The 21997-nt window shown below is 42.1% G+C and overlaps 3 protein-coding genes across 3 annotated transcripts; 1 reads left to right on the forward strand and 2 right to left on the reverse strand.

Annotated features, from left to right (window-relative positions):
- Nucleotides 1–786: 786 nt before the first annotated feature.
- Nucleotides 787–2965, reverse strand: si:dkey-66i24.7 (uncharacterized). Its single transcript, XM_066642844.1, has 3 exons — nucleotides 2821–2965; nucleotides 2442–2692; nucleotides 787–1683 (listed from the first exon to the last, which is right to left on the reverse strand). Exons 2-3 carry the CDS (start codon nucleotides 2536–2538, stop codon nucleotides 1034–1036), a joined length of 747 nt encoding a protein of 248 aa, XP_066498941.1. The 5' UTR covers nucleotides 2539–2692; nucleotides 2821–2965; the 3' UTR covers nucleotides 787–1033.
- Nucleotides 2966–5175: 2210 nt separating this feature from the next.
- On the forward strand, nucleotides 5176–15822 carry armc5 (armadillo repeat containing 5). The gene is made up of 7 exons (XM_066642521.1): nucleotides 5176–5776; nucleotides 6049–6079; nucleotides 6318–6428; nucleotides 7969–8911; nucleotides 10424–11244; nucleotides 12372–12504; nucleotides 12819–15822. The coding sequence occupies exons 1-7, from the start codon at nucleotides 5366–5368 to the stop codon at nucleotides 13996–13998; spliced, it is 3630 nt and encodes a 1209-aa protein (XP_066498618.1). The 5' UTR covers nucleotides 5176–5365; the 3' UTR covers nucleotides 13999–15822.
- Nucleotides 15823–16181: 359 nt separating this feature from the next.
- On the reverse strand, nucleotides 16182–20683 carry cox6a2 (cytochrome c oxidase subunit 6A2). Its single transcript, XM_066642418.1, has 4 exons — nucleotides 20530–20683; nucleotides 18694–18767; nucleotides 17868–18010; nucleotides 16182–16446 (listed from the first exon to the last, which is right to left on the reverse strand). Exons 2-4 carry the CDS (start codon nucleotides 18761–18763, stop codon nucleotides 16357–16359), a joined length of 303 nt encoding a protein of 100 aa, XP_066498515.1. The 5' UTR covers nucleotides 18764–18767; nucleotides 20530–20683; the 3' UTR covers nucleotides 16182–16356.
- Between the last annotated feature and the right edge of the window lie 1314 nt (nucleotides 20684–21997).

The raw sequence follows: 21997 nt of genomic DNA on the forward strand, positions 1-21997 counted from the left end.
TGTTTGGGACTCAGACACAGTCACAATCTTCAAATCTAGGCTAAAAACTCATTAGTTTAGTTTATATTTTGGTAATTAATGCTCCCCAATAGAAAAAGGCTGCAGATGGGTCCATGGACACAGGGAATTATAGTAAACTGAGACGCTGGTGTCGTTCTCCGCTTCATGCGATCACTCGGGTTTGTTGATGGTGGAGATGAGGGATTCCAGTGTTTCAGGATGCTCCCGCATCTGTGTGTCCTTCTTGTACTCTCCTTTAGTTAAAGCTGTCGTAGTCAGATCTGCCGGAGTGATTAGCCACACTCTGGAAATCTTCACATTTTCTGCTTTACAAACACCAAACAGATTAAAATTAATTCCATCCCTTTACATTTTTCCGAGTAAACGACTGCTCACCTGTCCGTCTGGACACTGATGGTTGACTGTCAAGCTCCTGCTCCATGCTTCAGACCAGCTGTACATGCTCCAGCCACCACCAAATGCCTTGGACCTGCCCCTACACTGAAGTTTTCACAGACTCCCAATTATTATTACCAGCAGATTGACCAGAAGAGGATAGGTCACCCCTTTTGAGCCTTGGTACCTCCCAAGGGTTCTTCCTCAGCTCAGCTTTTCCTTGCCACTGTCGCCCTTGGCTTACTCACCTGGGGATTTTTACACCTTTACATTCTTAACATTTTTACATTTAATGTCAAAACTCTTACTGTAATTCTGTGAAGCTGCTTTGTGCCAACATCAGTTGTAAAAAGCGCTATACAAATAAATTTGATTTGATTGATTTGATTTTATTCCTGATGTGCCCTTCCAAAGGCTACATCTCCAAAATAAACTTAACAGGATGAAAGGAAGGGACAGATACAGACCACACTCTGGAGAGTGTGCCAGTCCATCACAGTGTATTACAGTCACCCAGTCTCTCACTCACTCACCTCTGTGTACAATTTTACTGAACACACTGATCATAACAAAATATCAAAAATGATTTAATTGCTAAATGAAATGTTGTGAGATCACAGACATATGCCTCTAATTTCTAATTCTGAGAGGTCAGTGAGGAGAGGGGGTCTGTGATGGTGGGTTCTTTACTGAACTGATCGGCACTGTCCCGTGAGAGGCTGCTGATGGCTCTGGCAAGATTATTGATGGCCTCTATCTTCCGCTCCTCCAGGGCCTTCTGCTGCGCCCACATGCTGAGCTTCCTCTCCTGGAGCTCCAGGTAGAGCTGCAGGACATCCTGAGGGGGTCTGTTAGGGATGGCTGTTAGAGGAGGGGCTGTTAAAGTGGGAGTGGGTAATATGGGAGTGTACTTCTTGCTGGCCATGGCTTTGCCCACTTTGGTGTTGCTGATCTTGGCTCTTCTTTGGGCTTCGATCTCCTCATAGCTGCGCCCTAGGACCTGATGCATGGTCCTGAAGAACTCCCAGTGCACACTGTGGTCCCCCAGCCGTTTCACACGCTCTGCATTCTTCCTGTACGTCGCCAGCATGTTCCTCCACTTCAGATCACACTCGAAGGCTCTCACCGTCGCGTCCTGGCAGGCCTCTGCCCTCAGCCTCGCGTTCACTCTCTCCGCCACTGTCTCCCACAGCTTCTTCTTCTTACAAACAGGCTGCTCAAATTCCGCCTCCATCTCCAGACGTACTCGGACCAGATGCCATGTCGCCTGCAACGTCCACACAAAGTCTTTTCGGGGAAAAATCAGGAGAAAAAGAGAGATTTATTCAGTTTATATTCATATATATAAAAAGGTGCAGTTAATGTCTGAAGGCTTCCTAGCCCAGTGTGGTTTTGATATGTTTGACTATAAAGACACTCCTCACAGACAGTGACCCAAACACAGGGGCTAAATTTCCTACTAATAATTCATAATCATGATACAATTAATAAGTTTTATTGCAGTATTTACTGAAAAGTCAGATGATTTAATATAAGGTGTAATCCTGATATTAGTTTTGATAGGGCACTAACATTTGTAGGAAAATGCAGAGATTCGCTCCAGAAACCTGTTAACCTAAATTCACATAAACAAACAACAAAGCTGTAATTTGACCAGTGCGGTAATCCACAAAGCAGGTTTTCTCAGTAACCAGCTAACTTAAGCCCAAAGTTGAGGACTGTCCAATGGGTATCAACCTCAGCTCTGTTCCTATTGGATATACTTGACTTTGGACGTTCGTTAGCTGGCTAACTGAGAAATCCTTTTTTGTGGAATACCCCTTGGAATGTCCAAAATTTTAATATATGTGAAAATAGGCTGAAATTTGTGATATCACAAAAGCAATGGACCCTCAGTCCGCTCAGTTTTCATAGGTGGACGGTTTCAATTTTATACAAAATGCTACTTGAGCAATGTTTACAACAAAAAGCAAAGTGAAATCTACAGAAAGAGGACAGTTGTGTTTGGTGTGATATGGGCCCTTTAACCCTTTCACCACTTTCACCTGTTTTTGATTTTTCAGAGTCAATCAACGTGGAAACGGTTGCAGTTGACTCCTCTACCTCAATCCCGTCCGTAACTATCGCCTCAATCACCTCCATCTCCGCCTTTAATCGCGTGTACTTAGATTAAATCCAAAGTGTCTTCCAGGCCGTTGTTGTTGTAATCGCAGAGTTTAACAACGCCGAATGGTTAGCGATGACTTCTTCACAACATCGATGACTATAACAACCTCGGATTCGTGTTATTCGTTTTCTGAAAACACAGAGGATCATGGGAAATTAAGTCCTCGAATATGTTTAAACGTCGTACCTCTTTGTTTACAACATCATTATTACTTGCGTCCTGATAAAACGTAGTAAATACGATGAACACATACATACGTTTATACATAATTTGTTTGTTTAAGAAATGCCGATTGTAAAGCACTATAACCCTTCAGTCAGACTACAGCACCCACAAACCAACAGCTCGTCCTCCCCCCTCTACAACTCTCCATTATGGTTGCCAGATCATTAGTTTTCACACAGTGTGCTTGTTTGGATAACAACAGCTTTGCGCAAAAGTTTCAGTAGCTTTGTGGGGTATTCCACAAGTCAGATCATTTAAGCTCAGTGTAGAAGATTAGACATATATTGTCCCTCAACTCTTGACAAATTTGACCTTTGGCTTAAGTTATCTGGCTAAACTGAAAAATGGGAATACCTTAATTGTTACAAATCTACAAGGGACATATTTTTTTGCACTTACGCCCAGCTAAACCACAGTAAACAGCTCACTTAGAAATCATGAGGCTTGCTGTTGTTGTCAGCAGAACTACACAGAATGTGTAAACATTAGACAAGGAATAAATACAAACAGACTGTTTATGGATATATTGGACAGAAAAGAAGAACACAGGCTCAGTTCCTGACTTCTCAGTGCTCTCCAGCAATTACGGGAGTTGTTAAAGTCCATCCGTGACATTCACTTATTTTCTGTAACCTTTTCATCCTGATCAGGTTTGTGATGGGTCCAGAGACTACTCAGAATTACTGGGGGTAAGGCAGGGACACACCCAGGATAAGATGCCAGTCCATAACAGACAAGTCACTCACTCACAACTGTGGACAAACTTTAGAAACCCACCCAGTTATTCACACAGTCACACCTGTGGACAATCTCACACAGCCTGGAAGTTGAAGCACCTGAAAGAAACCTGCATAGACACAGGGATCTCACTCATAACAGACAGATGAAGATTAAACACAGGCCCCTTGGAGCTGTGTGACAGTGACAATACCTGCAGCATCATTGACATCTTGATTTAATGAAGGAGTCATTTGACAGACTATTGAATACTAAAAATAAATCCTGGACTTCCACGAGACAGGAACAGAAATGGTGAAGCAGATGTAGCAGGTCTGATACTGGAATATTTCAATAGATTTTTTTAACAGATGCATTAATCTGTTTACATAGAATGATGCTGTATTTGATTCACAACTTTGTCAATGAACCAAAAGGACTTTTACGTTGAAAGTGCCCAATTGTGAGGCGGTGGAGCGCAGGTACCGTCCAGTTTGTTATCTCACACTGAGGGTAGAGCTGTGCTTTCCTCTGGAAATAAAGTTTATATCGACGTACACAAGCAAAGAACACACATCTTACTTGTGATATAAGTCACAGTATCAAATCTGAGGAGTGTTTTTGAAATACAGCACTACACTTTTCCAACACGAACTGCTGTCCAATAAGTATAGATCCCGCAGTTTCTTATAGTTTAAGGTGTTATTTTACATCTTTCTTAAAACTGTAAGATCATGTCCTTTGTAACCAGGGCAAGTATAGAATAATAAATGTTGGTAATCGATAGGTGTACGTCTTGTGTCGTTTATTTCAGTCAACACGGCTGTGAGGGAGCCATGTCTACTAACACACGCAGGACAATTAGTGTTGTTTACTTTATTCCCATATGTTTATCGAAAAATACATGCAGTTCATTTACAGTAAATTCTCCAGGTAGGTAATATGTAATTTTTACGAAGCACCGTGGATAAAAACACATTTTAGTTTTGATACTGTCCATTTCGTTTAATTTATCAATTACTTTGTTCGTTTTTTGAGCTTCGTGTGGGCGGGTTTAAAGCACATACAGGCTAGAAGGTTTTTGCTGGACCTGGCAACCCTGCCCGTCGTCGTTGTGCAAGAAATGGCGTGAGTGCAAAAACAGTGACGATTGCGTTTGTTTGAGCGCGAGAAATTGCCCGCGAGGAAGGTCGACGCACGAAAAATCAGCGAAAACCCGCGACAAATTTTAAAAATCCATCAACACCAGACACTTGTAATATCTGAGGTTTGGGTTTATTTTGTGTGTGGCCTACTTTCAGGCCTGGTGTAATTTACCGAGGGCAAGAGGGAGGGGCACGTAAAAAAAACTACAATTCCCAGCAGTCTTTGCTGGACGTGTGACGGAGTGTTTCGCTGTTGTCTGGTAATTGTAGTTTGTTTTGTTTTGAAAGTTCGTTAAGTCTTAAATAATTTTTGAATTTACTATATGAAGAAAGATTAGCTATGTAATTTATTTTTATTTTTGTAATTTTGAATTTCATGCCGAACATCATGAATAGTTATTGTTACATTTACAGTTTATTCTCAAATTTATTTCAGATCATAGAAACTGCTGAAAAGAAGCAATAAGAGTGGAGAGAGTGGAAAGGAAGGGGAGGGGTGGGTGGGGATAAGCCTGAACAGTTTTGAGGTGAAATTAGTAATCAGGATATATGTTGCACTAATTTTGCTATTCATTTCCTCTTGAGAACCTGAACATTTTATCACTCATTTACATTGCTAAGACTACAAGGAATAATGCAGGGTAAAAGTAATTTTTTTTAAAAGATGTTTGCGATTTGAAAATTAGAAAATCACAATTGTCAATATCACGCAATTATGGCTACACAAGGAGAAAGAAAACATCCAAAAGACTTGTCCAGCACTAGAGAGACGTCCCCCATGTCTGTGGAGTCCTCGTTGTCCTGGTGCCTGGCCCAGTTGAGCAAATCAAACCCAGTGGACCGGTCTGGGCCTGGACAAGCTGGGGCAGATAATAAAACTAGTAACGGAAGAGAGAGCAGCAGAGAGGCGGAGAAGAGGCTCAGAGTTGGACAGTGGAAAGCTCTGGTGGCCATTCGGACGCAGCATATTAAAGGTGGACGGAGCAGAATAATTCAGTTCCAATCCAAGGGTGGTTTGCCTCCTTTACTGAACATCCTCCGCAGAACTGAGAGCTCCAGGAAAATCCTGGATCTGACACTTAGCATCCTTGCCAACTGCTGCACTGAGAGGGAGGCTAGAGCAGAGGTAAGGGACAATACGGAAAACCGAGTCACACTTTAGGCCACGCATTTCCATGTCTGTATTCTGATGCTTGTGCCTCTCCTGTTTGGTGAATGAAGATTTCTTGTTAATAGTTTTAAATCCCACATTTGTAGTTGCAAGTCCTTGAAATATATTTTTACTCGCACTAACCTCGTTAATAAACACTGAACAGTTTTCTCCTTATGTTTCATTTGTTTATCAAACCTTTACCATATATAAGTTTATAATAAATGTTTGCCCTATTTGTCTTTTAGGTGAGGAAGCTGGGTGGCATTTCTGTTGTGGGTAAGTCACAATTTCTTTCACAGTATTCAAATTTCATGGACTGACTCCTTAAATTTGACTTTTTAAGGGCTCCAACAAAAACAGTAAACAGCCTCAATGACAGAAGAAGCAAAAGGGTTAAAGAGTATGCTACTGTATGCCAGAAGCATTGCATCACAAGTGTTTGGGTTTTTCTGGGATATAATACTTGTTGTAGCCCAGAATGTCATTTTCCCTCTGTTCCTGTTTAATCTTTCAGTGGAGGTGCTTAAGAGACATGCATCTGAGGAAACAGTGGAGAATCGTGCAGCTCGAGCTTTGGGGAACCTGGCCATGGATCCAGAGGGCTCTGCACAGGTTCACTCTGCAGGTCGACTCAGCTCTGTACTTCATCGTCTGTGGCATATTACAGTGGTGCTGTGTTTTAAGGCTGTTACAGGGCTTTGTTTGCAGATGTTTGTATTTCTAAAAGAATTAGTCCAGCGCAATCTAATCCCTGCTCAAACAAACCAGGTTCAGCTTAATACACTGTAGTTTATTATTAATCGCGACTGTAATAAAAAAAATCACTTTTTATAAAATTCAGTTTCTCTCTATGTGGTTCTCTGTAGTCGGTTTGTGCTTAACGCTGGTCTAATGTGTTTACGAAGCCCCAGTTTCTTTAAATGGGTAAGAAGATACTGTCTCAGTCTGATACAGTAGGCTTTCTCTCTCTCTGCTTGTGGCAGAGGCATTACTTTATTCCCATATGTTTATCGAAAAATACAATACGTAATTTTTACGAAGCACCGTGGATAAAAACACATTTTATTTTTGATACTGTCCATTTCGTTTAATTTATCAATTACTTTGTTCTTTTTTTGAGCTTCGTGTGGGCGGGTTTAAAGCACATACAGGCTAGAAGGTTTGTGCTGGACCTGGCAACCCTGCCCGTCGTCGTTGTGCAGGAAATGGCATGTGGTGTATTTATAGAAAAAATTCAAACGCTAAAAAGCTTGAACAGACATGAGGATGTTGCTCTATTCTTGCTCCATTGGGAAGTAACACTGACTTATTTTAGAAGCTTCCGATCACTTAAAGTGGAAGAATCTCCAAACTCAGGAGATGGCTAACTGCATTAGCGACAGTGCTACAAAACTAAACAACTTGAGTTTCAAATGAGTTTCTGTGCGAATTCAAACAGTGAAGAAAAACTTACAAGTTGCACTTCAGCTGTGTACAAACAACAGTTTTGGAGGAGGGAGTGTCAGTATTGGGCCGGCACAGTGGCAATAGACTGCAGGTGGTGTCTCTGTCACAGCTCCAGGGACCTAGGGTTGTGGTGTGTTCTCCCTGTGTCTGTGTGGGTTTCCTCTGGGTGCTCCGGGTTCCTCCCACGCTCCAAAAACACATGTTGGTAGGTGGATTGGAGACTCAAAATTGTCCATAGGTGTGAATGTGTGTCACCCTGTGAAGGATTGGCACCCCCTCCTGTTCCTGCCTTGCGCCCAGTGATTCCAGGTAGGCTCTGGACCCACCGCTGACCTGAACTGGATAAGGGTCACAGACAATGAATGAATGAGTAGGTTGCAAGTCCTGTTCCTCATCTTTCAGCGAAGTACTGCTAACTATACACTGCTGAGGGCTACTTGGCTTCTCCATTCTGTCTTCAGCTGGAGCTGGGTCCCTAGGTCTGAGTCGCGACGACAAGAGCCAGAGAGATGGATATGAGTTCTCCGACACATAAAACACTAGGAATGAAGGAGGTGTCTACCGTCAGAAAGTACTGCTCGCTTTTGGTGTGACGGCTTTGTCGTCCGTTTTGGAAGAGCTGTGCAGTATTCATAACTGTTAGTCTCATGTGTCATTGCACCATTGTTTACTACTTCTATTTTTGCCACTTTTTAATCCAGTTTCTCTCTCCCACACAGGCGGTGTTCCTCCGCTCCTCCTCTGCCTGGCCCTCTCCAACTCTCCGTCATGTCCCTCACCACCTTCACCCTGCTCCTCCTCCTGCTCCTCTTCACCTTCTTCCTCCAGTTTACCCTCAGTGCCAGAGTCGTCTTCTCCTAAACTGGAGTGCGCTCAGTCTGCGGCTCGAGCCCTGCTCTATCTGTCTGACACTCAGGCCAATCGCCTGGCTCTCCTCTCTCAGGGAGCGCTGAGGTCTCTGGCTCTCTTCATGGCTCCAGAGTATCCTCAGGGTCTTAGACGAGCCTCTCTGCGTGCCCTTCACGAGCTCACGCGAGGCTGCGGAGCCGAGTGTGCTCGAGAAGTGTCGGTCTCCGGAGCCCTCGCTCAGCTTGGCCTCCTGGCCTCTGGAGATGGAGGAAAACCCCTGGAGGAGCTGGCTCTAAAAACCCTTGCCAACCTGTGCTCTCAGGGCTGCTTGCGCCCCCTGGTGGGCTCCCTTGGTGTCATCCAGAAGTTTACGGAAGAAGTTAGAAAAGACCCTTTGCGTTCTGGTGTCTTTTTCAAGGCTTTGTGTCTCTGCTGTAAAGAGGCAGTGAACCGGGCCAAGGTGAAAGAGAGCGGTGGGCTGGAGGTGCTGATCGGCTTCCTCTCCACCTACCAGAACCACCCTCTCACGCGACTGGCCGTCCTGGCCTGCGTGGACTTTGTGTATGACGAATCGGCTCTGGAGCAGCTCCAGGAGCTTGGCTTGGTCCCGCTTCTGGTGGCATGGCTGGTGGAACTGGCCAAAGGAGAGGAGCTCAGTGCAGGGAAACTGGACTCTGGGTTGACTTCAGGTTCCAGCTCCGAGCTGATGACGTCCTGCTTTGATTCGTTTGATTTCCCTCCTCCTGAGGGCAGCAGAAGGGAGGAAATGGGGAAGGAGCAAGGCCCTGGATCCTCCAGCTTCCTTAGCCTCAGGTGAGACAGCAGTGTCACTCAAAACCAAGGGTTCATTTTACCCCTTGTTTTCAAGTGTTATCTTGCCCCTTGGAGCTGACTTTATAAGGTGTAGTGGTTAAAATCTGCCCCATGAAACTGGACGACCCTTCAAGAGCCTGATGCATCTTCACAACACAAAAAAGTAGCGCTTCAGTTGCACTCTGCTGCCAGTCTGCAGTGATATCAGAGCCCCTGAACTTTAAAGGAACACTAGGAATTTTTGCTCCTTGAGGCTTCCCGTAGTGTAATGTAATTTTACAACACTGTGCTGCAGTCAATGGGGAGTGGATGTGGTTTCCTACCCTTCTCCAAAAGTTACATAGTGCTGTTTCTGCAGTGCCGAGCCCAGAGTAGCAATGACAGAGACACTCCTCTTTGTATCACAGGCCAGTAAAGCGTCACAATAATTTTGAAACTGTAATTGTAAGTTAAATATATTACATATTGTTCCTTTAACATAGTTACATTTAGGGCATCGTGACTTTAGAAGCGTTCCACAGTCATATATTATCACCCACTCCTCACTCTCTGTGATATGAAGCTGAATTCAGCTGCTCATTCTGCAGCTTTTTATTTGAAACTTCCATTTCCCCTTTAAATGTTGCATTGGCTATGCACATTGGCTACGCAAATTGGGAGACATAAAATATTAGCGATGCTTTATGATTGTTATGAAGTAATGAAACATAATGCATTGAAAGTACATTAAAAAAAGATAAACCAATGTTTATCATATTTCTTTAAAGGAGAAAATACTGACATCTGTGGCTTTGTTTGTTCATTTGTGCCACCATTTGTCACTGATTCACAAGGTATTTATAGCCCTTCATTTGAAGTGTGCCTCTGCAAAATCTCTGTTTTAAATGGTGTGTATAGCCTTCCCCCTCTGCCCTACGCCTCTTTCCCACAAAGAATTGGGACACCCTACCCCTAGGCAAAACGGAGGGCTAGGAAGTGGTTGGACTTAAAGGGTTAAATGGGATTTGCCCCAAATCTCACATTGTATTGGATTACTTGAGTTTTACTTGAGGGCTTAAAGCAACCATTTCAACTTCAAAAATCATTGTATTTCTTAACTGACCTGTAATAGGAAGAATAGGCCTCTGTTATTGCTACTTCTGGCTCAGCACTGCACTATGCAATTTCTGGATTGTGGAGGTGGAGTAGCAAACCACCCCCTCCCCCACTCCTTTGTTTCAGGTCAATGTTCTAAAAGTGAATTACAGTCTGCAACTGTTGGTGGATCCCAGAAGCAAAAATACGAAGTCTTACCTAGTGTTGCTTTAAGTTATCTGGGTAAATTCATAAGTTCTGCTTTGGAAATTTGAAAATTTCTGATTTTTTTCAGATAGTTTAAGCTGAGGATTGTCCAACACCTATGTCCTTCAGCTCTTTTTCAATAGGACAGCCTTAAATTTGGGCTAAACTGCTTTGTGGAACAGTCCCTGATCTGTAGGATGTTTATTTTTGTTTTGTGGGTGTCCACTTCAGGTCCTGGCTGGTATCGGAGGGCTTGATCTCATCGGAAGGGGAGCTAATGGAATCCCCCTGTGGGACGGACGGAGACTCAGCCAGCCCTCATCCGTCCTGCTCTCCATCTTCATCAACATCGTCATTAACCCCTCTTTCTGAGGCTCCCGCCCCAGCACCAGTTCTCCTGAAGCCTGTATCGTCCCCCAGACCCAAGCCCTGCCGTCTTTCTGCCTCGGCTTCCCCTATCCTGGTATCCCCTCAGAATATCCTGAATATAACCTCCCCCAATTCTCCCCCACCTTTACTCTCCACCTCCACCCCCCAGACCAAGCCTTCAAGTACCCCCATCTGCCCACTCAAAGTCTCTTCTCCACCGCGGAAGCGACCCCGTACATCTTCATCCTCCTCCTCCGTTTCCACTTCATCTTCTTCATCATCCACAGCCTCTCGCTCCACCCTGCTCTCCCTGGAAGCCCTGCCAATGATGCCAAAGAACCCCATCTATCAGCACCCGTACCACCCCGAGCCTTGGGCTCCTGAGTCTCCCGTCCTGCTGCTTTTGTCCCGTTTCTCTCACGCCACAGATCCCAGCTCCGCGCTGATAAACGCCCCCGTACTCTCTGGGCTGCTCTACTACCTCACGCAGCACCAAGACCCGAGTGGCCGCTGCTTCCGCATGCTCCTCAGACTCAGCTGTAACCCAAACTGCCTCCAGCCTCTCGTCCGCACCGGCGCCGTGGCTCTCATCAGGCATGCGCTCTGCCTTGCACAGCAGGAAAGAGGGAGTCACAAGAAGGAAAGGCAGTCTGACCGAGTGAAGGCCAAAATCAGGCAACTGGGTAAGACTCTCTTAGGCAGTGAAACTTTCTCTTCCTCCTTCTGTGTTTCTGCTTCATATAGAATTGCTACTGCTGCCACATCAGAGATTTGAGTTGTCATAAAATTGCAATGACAGACCTCTGCAAAGGGCTTTTAATTTGAAATGACAGATACAGGCAGAGGTGAGAAGAGGGAAATATAGATTAAAGTAGGTAACATTGAGTTTGATAGGTTTAACAGTTGAAACCAACATTCAGAAAATAACGTGATGCCTGTTGCAGACCAGCGCTGCACCACACACGGAGGCTGTACGACACCCAGCTTTGCCCAAGTCCTTGGTGGAGCATTCTGACACTTCTTTTCTTTCTTTTTGTAAATAGCAAATAATAACGCCATGTTACTTCACGTAATTTTACTTTGCTCACCCTGTACCTTTCAGCTCGGAATTATATTTATGTGGCATTTGATGAACTTGTGGGGTGGTGTTATATTCAGATTAAAAAAAGATTTCAAAATATTGTTTGTTTAAAAAAAAAAAATACCTGTATGATTCACCAGCTCAGGTTCAAGTTTAGGACCGCAGGTAGTGTCTCTGTCACAGCTCCAGGGACCTGGAGGTTGTGGGTTCGAGTCCCACTCCGGGTGACTCCCTGTGTCCCCGTGGGTTTTTTCCGGGTGCACGTTGGTAGGTGGATTGGAGACTCAAAATTGTCCGTAGGTGTGAGTGAGTGTGTGTCACCCTGTGAAGGACTAGCACCCCCTTCAGGCTGTGTTCCTGCCATGCGCCCAGTGATTCCGGGTAGACTCCGGACCCACCGCTGCCCAGAACTGGATAAGAGTTACAGACAATGAATGAATGAATGAATGAATGAATGGAGTTCATGTTTACCTCTTTTCATATAAATATAACTCAAACGTAAAATACACAGATAAATATCATTCAAATATTCAAAATTTAGATTAATGTAATTTATGACGGTAGAATAAACATGAACTTGTATCTGGTGTTTTTAACGGCTCTCACGGCCTTTTAATACTCACCAGTGGAAAAAAAAAACCCTGGAGGAAACTCTTTCCTTTATGACATGTTTAATATTGTATTTTCCTTTATGAAGCTTTATGGCGTCTTCTGTTTTGATTTTTGTAGGCCAGGGTTTGCTAAGCAACATACGAGTTCAGAGTGAAACTGGATTCGGATCTGGAGTCCTCGCCCATGTCATGCTCTCAGGCTCCGAATCCGACCGGTTGTTCTGTGCCCTCTCTCTGCCTTTGATAACCAGGTATGTCCAACTGTCGGGTGTCTATTGATGTCGTGTCTGTTGTCTGTCTCAGCTGCTGGGTTTAAAGGTACACTAGGTAAGATTGGGTAATTCTGCTGTCTGATATCCAGCTCAGTGGAGCCTCACAATGATTTTGAAGTGTCAATTTGAAGGTAAAAATACTACCTAATGTTCCTTTAAGCTTCAGTCTTAGCCCAGGCTTGATGCAGCACAGCTGCAGATGTATTAGCTGAAAAGTGGCAGAGCAGGGTAGACACAAAAGCATTAGCTTCTTTGTGATACTCAATAATGGACATGTTGTGTTCCATCTGCAGTAACCGAGTTCTTCTGAAGAAGCTGCTTTTGGATAGTGGAGGATTGTCATTTGCCCTTGAACCTCTCTTCGACTGCATGGATGACGGTGATGAAGACAGTGACTGCTCCGATAAATGTAGAACATTCCTCTCAGCTTGGATGTGTCCTCCTGAACAGGGGTCCAGCTCCAAACTACATTCCCTGTACGTCTCCCTTTTGATTGGCTGCCTCTCTAGTATAATGGCGTGTTCCAAAGTGGAAAGGAGAGGTGGTTCTGTAGTGGAGACACCAGCGAGTCCAAGCAGAAACCTCCCATCTGTGGGAGAAGAGGCCAGTCATTGTCCCCTGGTCTTGGAGAATCCACCATCTTCCCGTTTTTGTCCTTACCAAGCATCTACACACAACCTCAGCTTTCTCCTGGACGATGGGACTCTGCTCACAGCCAATCGGCAAGTGGTTGCTGGAGACGAGAACATGGAGGAGGTCGGGTCTGAGTATTTCCGGGCTTTGCTGAGAGGTGGGTTTGGTGAAGCCTGCAAGTCGGAGTCCATTCCCATAAGAGATGTGAGTAGAGGGATGCTGCTTCCCGTGCTTCATTATCTTCACGGCTGCAGGATGGTCAGCGTGGACCAAGGCATAGATGACGAACCTGGAAGATGTCCTGTCCTAAGCTCTATTATCTCTGGAGGTCTGAAAGGGCTCAAGGCATTTCAGAACAGCCCCTTGGCTGAGGTGATGACAGGGGCCTCTAGGTTTTTGGTGTCTGAGTTGCAGAGGGAGGCTGAGGACTTGTGTATTTCACTGATTTCGTCTGTGGCTTCATCTGCACCGAGTAGTCCGTGTAAAGCAAGACCACCAGAAGATCTGGCTAAGAAGACTAAAGCTGACCCGGGATCTGCGAGTAGAGATTTATCCCAGGCTAACACCAGAGTGGACGGACAGTCTTCAGAGCAGAGAGCAGTGCCACAGTCCTCTTTGCGATTCCTCCTTCCCCAGGCGTACTCGTTCTCTCAGCGGTTCTCCTACTCCAGACTGGGCAGAGCCTGTTTATCCATCATTTTCCAGCCTCAGGAGACCCACAGCTCTTCCCTGCCTCCGTCTCTATCTGCTGACTGCTTCCTGCGGCTGACCAGGGAGGCAGAAAGCGCAGAGAGCCTGCGCCAGGACCTGCTCAGCCTGGCCATGGCGGCGCTGAGGTAATGCTGCTGGAATCGAAGGGAATAAACATGATTCCGTTGGGATTTTTCATCTGTGCATCCTTTTTAATTTAGAATTACATGGCTAACCCAGTCTGGCTTTAAGAACATTTTCCCTTGTACACTGTTTTGCCAAACGTTTGTGCCTCTTTAGCTGCAGAAACATATTTAACTGTTCAGGGAAGGATTTACACTAGATATTTTTGTCAGGATTTGATGGCCGCGACAAGAGAGAACAAGTACTGATGTTAGATGTTTAATACTGGATAGCAAACCTCATTCCAACTCATCCTAAATATATTGGATGGAACTCCATATTTCCAGAGAACACAGTTCCCCTGCTCCACAGCAGGTTAGTCTTAGGGAAACATGGAAGAGTATATTATAAACTAAATGAGAGCATTAGAATGTTGTGGCCACAGTGGGTGTACCTTAATCTCTGAATTCACTTATTTAAGGGTGTCTACAAACCTTTGGACACTCAGCAGGCGTCTGGTCGCCTTGGAGCTGTAATGGAAGTCTGAACAGCAAAGATAACTTTACCAAGTATGGCTTTATGATTGATTTACCATGAACATATTCGATAAAATTAATCAATGTTTCATTGTACGAGCTGAGACGTTTGGTTACCATTGAAGACTATGTAGTGTCATAAGGACTTGAATGCTTCACTGACCAGCAGTTGACTAATGGAACTATGTTGGATACATGTTTTTAAAATTGAGTATCCGTTTCAGAGCATAATTCATCACTGTTGCGACAAAACCTTGTATCTCCAGTTTTCATAAATCGATATAATCTGGAAATACCTGCTGGCTTTTATATTCAGTCAGTTTTGGGATGAATGGATCAGTAGAAATGTAGAATTGGACAAAATAATTTATCCTCCTGTAACGTCTCCATTTTGGAGGTTTAAGTTCTGAAAACCTCGAAAGGCCTGTAGTTTTGAAGGGCCGATTAGATCAGATTAAATCAGAGCTGAATATTTGACCCAACATGGACAGTCATGGATAATTTCTCTTTTGTTTCAGAATTATTATTATTTTTTTAATTATTATTTATTAATTTGCTAGTGGATTTGTAATTAAGTGTAGAATGCACGGGCCTGTCTGTGTCTTCAACTGACCTTATTTTTTTTATTCTTTTTTTTTGTGTTGTACAGGCAAGTTGACTTTGATGATGCTGCATTAAAAAATCCATTTACTCAGTGATGCGATGTAATATAAAATATATATATATATATATATATATATATATATATATATATATATATATATATCCTGAAGTAGTTTGTGACTTTGTACAGTGTACTATTACGTATCTTAAGGAGACGACAGGGATAGAGCAATGCTTACGTTATATTTTTCATTTCGTAATTTTGTATAAAAGGAAAAGCAGAAAAACAGAGCTTATTGAGTGTCAGATCTAGAATGATTTGTGATCAGTTTAAAGGAACACTATGTAAGATTTGGGTTTCTTTGATCCTGGGGCTCTCCCTAGCCCCTTTCCATTACTGTACTGAAATCAATGGGGAGGTGGAGGCATTGGGGGTGGTTTCCTGCCCTCCCCCAAAACTTGCATAGTGCAGTTTCTGCTGTGCTGAGCCCATATTGGCAGTGAGAGAGGCTCTTTTCTCCCTGTTACAGCTCAATAGAGCATCACGATGATTTTGAAGCTGTTATGTTAAGGTTAAAAAAAATAAGTAGTGTTCCTTTATTGTTTGGGTGTCATCATATGCTGTGTATGCAAAAGATGTCAAAGGCCAAAATCAAGGGATTTTTTTCCCTTGCTCTCCTGAAACACCTGAATTAAACTCCTCTGCACTACATCTGTGTCCATTTTTTTTTAAATATACACTTGCTCTTCTGAATTAAACCAATTGTCAATTTCCTGTGTCATGACATTCCTGTGGCCTGGTGGTGCCAGAGATCCAGTACTAAACGTTTTTTATTATTTTTATTTTTAAATCATATAAGGGACCTGTCCAATTGGATTCTGCATCTAATGAGTTAAACTCCAGAAGAAGATAAGTAATAAATATTAATCTCTTTCATAAATTATATATATATATATAATATATAAACTGTCAATGCTTCAGTATTGTACCAACTGAACTCTGTTCTAGGTGCTTTGATGCATGTGATCGGACATTTTGTGAACACTCAAGCTCAAGTAAGAAATTGTGGTAGTGATTTATTGACTTGGTCAGAAACAAAGCTTTATTGTGTTTACAAAAAAATGCTTTATTTTTGTCAAAGCTGACGACTCCTCGGTGAACAGAGAACTGGAGGAGAGAGAGAGACAGAAAGAAGAGACAGGTTTAGGGTGCACAGTTTAACTTGGACACCTGGTGGTGCTGTGCTCAATGGTGAGAGTCCTCATATCCAGTGGGCAGAGCGTTGGTGTGAGAATTGTGGAAAAAAGAGTGGTTTCCGTCACCCCAGGGCCAAGGCTGTGTGAGAGAGAAATAGAGAGAGAGGTAACTTAAATTCAAATGGCGACTGTCCCATTTAAAAGCTCTACACGCTTTAGTATACATGTCCCTGAGGCTCACTTCATTTAATTTGGACTCAAACAGAAACCGCTGTAGATATTAGAAGTAGTTCCTTGAAATGGTTGTAGGTAGGGATAGGTCGCTCCACACGCTGTGTCAAAACACGTTTTCAAAGCAGAAGTGAATCGACACAGCCGTTCGGAGTGTCGTTCAAAATAACCGATCCCTGGAAACGAAGCTTCGTTACGTCACCGAAGCACAATCACGTTGCGAATCTGAGGCGCGTCAGTAGCTCCCATATACCAGTACCCGATTTAGACGGCGCATGCGATAGAGATCATAGCAGCAGACTGTTTTTCAAAGCAAAGAGAAGCTTTATCTTGAGAAGTGTGTAACTTTAAACACACAAACACGAGTTAGCCTTTCTCGCTGTCCGTTACACTTTTAATCACCTGGAGAACCGACAAAGTGTTTTACTTACAAGTGACGATATCAGTGTTGAGGAATTCACTTTTTAAACAAAACATGACGTTCAATCAAAAAACATGTCTCTTTACAATTATAATCGAAGAAGAAATTAGTAAAATGTCAGAGCTATCAGTAAAATGTTCAATTATGATTATTCTGCGCATGCGCAGTCCAAATTGGGCAGCGGCGCATATCTGGTAGTAACAGTACTAAGCGCATATATATATATGCGCCAAAATAAAAACCAAACCAAAATACATATAAATATGTTTATATATAAATATATATAGTGTTTTTATTTTGGTTGACTTTATGCTTAAAAAAGGGTATTTAAAAGGTATAAAAAAGGACAAGCTATTTAGATTGAATGTCAGGTCTTATTCCCAAACTATCAAAAGAGTATAAAAATCCTCCACAAATCTCCGTATTTTGAGTGGCCATTTGAATAATGTGTAAAACGCAAGAAAGATACAAAGATATCAAGTGTGGAAGCATTCAAAAAAGCTTATAAACTTAAAGCTTAAAAAAGCTGATAAACATAGGTAATTGTAGTGTAGTGTTTTTATTTGAACAGCAGGTGGCGTAGTAATGGTGCGTTTCAAATGCTTCGAAGCATCAAACCATTTTGGCTTTAAATGGGTTATTGTTACAAAAGCCTCGCTCAGCACATCCCTAGCTCTAGGCGTACACCTGAAATCATTAGATATTATTGTCAAAGTTACTGAATGGTATTGAGTGCTCAGTTATTATACTTTTGTGGTCAATTCGATGTCCATGATGACATATACTTTCAAACACATTTCTACTACAGTGTAATTTTAATATATTTTTAGTGGAAATTTTGATTCCATATGTTTGTGCTGATGCGTCCTGTACCAATTCTGTGTGCATTAGAGTAAGATGGAGTTGACCTTGGTACGGATGCGGAGATGTGGGTAAGGGACAAACTCCGGTGGCTCATGGGATTGAGCGACCATTTTCAGGTAAGCGTTGACCATACACACACCCACACCGGGCAGAGCCACCATGTATGACAACATCTTCCAGGTCTTTGCTGTGTGTTCAGATCAGATAGAAAATATCAGTCTGAATTAGCCCTATTTATACATATATAAACACACACAAAAAGATCATTCAAAATGATGACTTACTACAAGGAGATAGTTTTAATGTTTTGGCTGATTGTAATTTACATGTGCTGCTAACATACTTTTAATTTAAATGGCTTTAAACTCCAAAGCTCAGATACCAAATGCCAGTAAATAAAAATTTGGACAACCCTTGGCCTGTTATTTACATATTTTACACATGCATAACACTGTTAAAACTGTAATATACTGGGAAATCTGCATTAATTATTGTCTTAACATTTGTCAAAAAGTCATGAATTTTGCAATTTTTATTCCAAATAAAAAGAAATGCACATTAACGTTGCAGTAAGAATTTCAGATATGTGCCCCCTATAGTGGAAAATCAACACATCCAAAGCACCCCAGCTGAGTGAGAAATAATGAAAATAAAAAGACATGTTTTTATTATGGCTGCTGATCATGTTTGAGGGCAAACTGGAATCTCAGAATGTCACCTACATTGTGAAACTGCCGTCATGTAAGGGATCATAGATTAAATACCTGCGTGGGCAGGGTCAGATGAGGACACAAGCACAAGCACGCGCGCGCACACACACACACACACACACACACTGTATACATATAAATAAAGGCATAATAGTCAAACCTCCTCCCTCTTGGCCATGTGACGCAGCAGCGAGGACCCTCCTGGCCACCATAGATGAGGCAGAAGCCATCTCTCTACAAACCAGACCATAAACAACACTTAATCATATTACACCTGCTGTTATTACTGAGATTAGTGTGTCTGAGGTGGGGAAAACAACAACACAGAGTAAAGGATCTAGGTTATGGATTACAGCCTTGATAATCCCAGAGGCGTAGACACTAAAACAAGTGTTAAACCATATAAACAATGATTTAATCTTCAATTAAAGATCATTTAAGTCAAGGGTAATAGCTGTAAATATCTGGATCATGTACGTGAAAATATTAAACACATCCTCACACATTCATTCATCAATATGTAATAAATTGCCCGGCTATAAATCTATAAATTCAAGATTCAAGATTCAACATTCCAGATAATATTGGCAAATGATATCAGGCTCTCCTTGAGCAGCTATGATGGACAGACAATTCTGATCTAAATCAGAGAAATCAGTATTTTCAAAAGTCTCTCATGCACATCAAAGCATGACTAGAATATGCTTAAATGCACAGGTCAGCCCTGCACCATGTTAGATTTTGAATACGTTCTGATTCATTAAAGCATGATTTTATTACAGGTAGTGTCTCTGTCACAGCTCCAGGGTCCTGGAGGTTGTGGGTTCAAGTCCCTGCTCCAGGTGACTGTCTGTGAGGAGTGTGGTGTGTTCTCCCCGTGTCTGTGTGGGTTTCCTCCCACACTCCAAAGACACATGTTGGTAAGTGGATTGGAGACTCAAAAGTGTGTGTGTGTGTGTGTGTAGCTTGACATTCACAAAATGTTTGAAATTATGGGCTCTTAACTGTGTTATTGTTCAAAAGGTTACATTACACCTACATAAGCCACCCCTAACAAATGACTTAAGCCTATATAAATATCAATGAAGACTTCCAACAAACAGCAGCTGTCAATACTTTCCAGGGTGGAGTTTGTCCAAAGTTAGAGCTGAAATATACGGCAAAAATATTTATCACAATATATTTCATTTCGGTCAACAAAATATAGTTCATATATCAATATGAACAATAAAAAAACACAGAAAAAATGCCAAGAACTGAAAGCAGCACAACATCACCATCAAACAACAACCTTTTGGCTTTGTCAATATTCATATTTTTAAGCTAACTTTAAACTTTATAACTGATCACAGCACCCTCTAATGACCGTCAGTCAGTGACAGATGCTGTAAATAATGTATATAGAAATATTGAAAATGTGTTTAAAAATCATATACATTTTTTTAAACATTTTATATTGTGATGTATATTGATACAGAATTATTGTCCAGCCCTGGTGTAAAGCAGCTGTTATGACGGCTGACGTTTGTGGGAATAGGTTGTCATTAAAGGTTTGTGGTAGTTGTCATTAAAGGCTTATGTAGATGTTATTTGGCCTTATTTCAGTGACCTACATTCAGTAGATATTACTGAGATATGATGTATTTGGAGTGTCCTCTGTTATTATTTAACATTTTAATGTATTTTACAACGTACAGTTTTATTTGAATTATAAAAAAGTTAAATGCAGCAAGGCCTACACTCTGCTGTCCTTCAGACCCCTCTGAGATCAAATATTAATCCATTTATTATTAAGACCATCGATATCATGCATTATTATCTATAAATCATATATTATTACTTACACAGCTTATACTGTAATATTGAAACTGAAGAGAAAAACAAGCTCATCAAAGTGAGTCGTGTTATTTCAGGAAGGAAACACTGCATATCTAAGTTCTTGTGAAACACTGGGAACTCTTCCAATAAAATATAGATTTATTTGAAATGTACTCACACTTCTGTCCGGAGAGCTGATCAGATGCGATTTCTGGGTTGTTTTCTTTGTTAATCAACTTCTTGTCCACTTTCTCTGTGTGTGTTTGTCCTTCAGTCTGTCCTGCCGTCTGTCGGCCAGCTCCTCCCCCCTGCAGAAAGTCCTGCTGCCAAGTCTGATGAAGTTTATATTTGGTGCAGTGCAGGCAGCAGGTGGAAGAAGAGCAGAGTTACTGTAGCTTTAACTGAGATCTTACAAACCAACCACTCAACTCTGAATACGTGATCACATACAGGTTGTGTGTGCAACTGTGTCTGTTAGCCGTGTATTTAACTCATTACGAAGACCAAATGTTTAGTGATGGGAACAAGAACATTTACACATTTTTGGAACATTTTGCACGAGGAAAGATGTCATAAATGCAGCTCTTAGACGAAGTAAATAAGGGATTGGACCTTGGTTCAACAATGTAGAACCAACTAGAACATGAGTTATTAAAATGAGGGTTCTTCTATTGTTCTATGGTGCGTTGTACGATGTTCTTCTGCATTTCTGCATTTTTTTTTTTTTTTTTTTAAATCACCTGTAGCCTGAACAGCAGAGTTGATATTTAATTATTTCTGTTGTTTTTACTACTGCAGGCTGAAGCCCAGTTGCAGAGGACTCAGGGTTTTCTTCAGGATGCATAGAGTATTACTTCAACTACAGGAATACACAGAGAAAATATTTCCACTGTTTTGTATTATCCATTGTATAAGCAACTTAAAAAAGTGCATCAAAACCTTCCATTCTCTGAATGCCCAGTGGACATAGAGAACCATGATAGTTCTCACTTTGTTTATATGAAACAGGAATCTAATGTAAAGTAAAAAAAACTGTGTAGATTGCAATGCTGTTTGTGTTATTCACTTTGTTGGTACGAAACAGTAAGATGTTAATATTCTGTGTAGTAACCAGATTTGTGTCTCATAGTAGCACTTAATATTGCTGCTTTTGAATAAACCAGCAGGAAGAATGACCATAACCTGTTCAGTCTGTTCATCGTTAAACATTTTCTTCATTAACTTATCGTATTTTTGAGCAGGCCTCGTTGTCCTTTCTCTCTACTGACTGGCCATGCAGTTTAAATAGCTGGAAGGTGGAGAAGGATGTGTATTGAATGAAAGTAATGTGTAGAGTTACATCCAAACAACATCTGACCTACCTGAGGTAGCTTTAGCTGGCAGCTGGTTTTAGAGGTCTTGAGCTGGTCTTTGATAGTTAAGGTGGTTGGAAAGTTGGTCATTCAGGCAAAACACACCCTATGCTTGTAAGCTAGCTGGTTAACCAGCTCTTGACCAGCATAGCGTATGTTGCATTTGATTTTGGTCATGCTTGATGGTGCTGGTCATGCTGGACAGCCAGTTTGATTATGCTGGTCCAGTGTGGTCAGGTTGATCATGCTTTTAGTCCAGATAAACCATCCATCCATCCATTATCTATAACCGCT

This window comes from Hoplias malabaricus, chromosome 13 (genome assembly GCF_029633855.1).
Source record: "Hoplias malabaricus isolate fHopMal1 chromosome 13, fHopMal1.hap1, whole genome shotgun sequence".
NCBI classification, from domain to species: domain Eukaryota; kingdom Metazoa; phylum Chordata; class Actinopteri; order Characiformes; family Erythrinidae; genus Hoplias; species Hoplias malabaricus.

Excerpts from the sequence above, each read along its gene's own strand:
- armc5 (XM_066642521.1), top strand. The coding sequence starts at position 5,366 with ATGGCTACACAAGGAGAAAGAAAACATCCAAAAGACTTGTCCAGCACT. Across the intron at positions 8,912-10,423 it reads TCCAGCTTCCTTAGCCTCAG|GTCCTGGCTGGTATCGGAGG; the intron begins GTGAGACAGCAG and ends TGTCCACTTCAG. Across the intron at positions 12,505-12,818 it reads TCTCTGCCTTTGATAACCAG|TAACCGAGTTCTTCTGAAGA; the intron begins GTATGTCCAACT and ends TTCCATCTGCAG.
- cox6a2 (XM_066642418.1), bottom strand. The coding sequence starts at position 18,763 with ATGGCTTCTGCCTCATCTATGGTGGCCAGGAGGGTCCTCGCTGCTGCG. Across the intron at positions 18,011-18,693 it reads ACATGGCCAAGAGGGAGGAG|CAAAGACCTGGAAGATGTTG; the intron begins GTTTGACTATTA and ends CTGAACACACAG. Across the intron at positions 16,447-17,867 it reads ATCTCCGCATCCGTACCAAG|CCTTGGCCCTGGGGTGACGG; the intron begins GTCAACTCCATC and ends TCTCTCACACAG.
- si:dkey-66i24.7 (XM_066642844.1), bottom strand. The coding sequence starts at position 2,538 with ATGGAGGTGATTGAGGCGATAGTTACGGACGGGATTGAGGTAGAGGAG. Across the intron at positions 1,684-2,441 it reads CTCTGAAAAATCAAAAACAG|ACTTTGTGTGGACGTTGCAG; the intron begins GTGAAAGTGGTG and ends TTCCCCGAAAAG.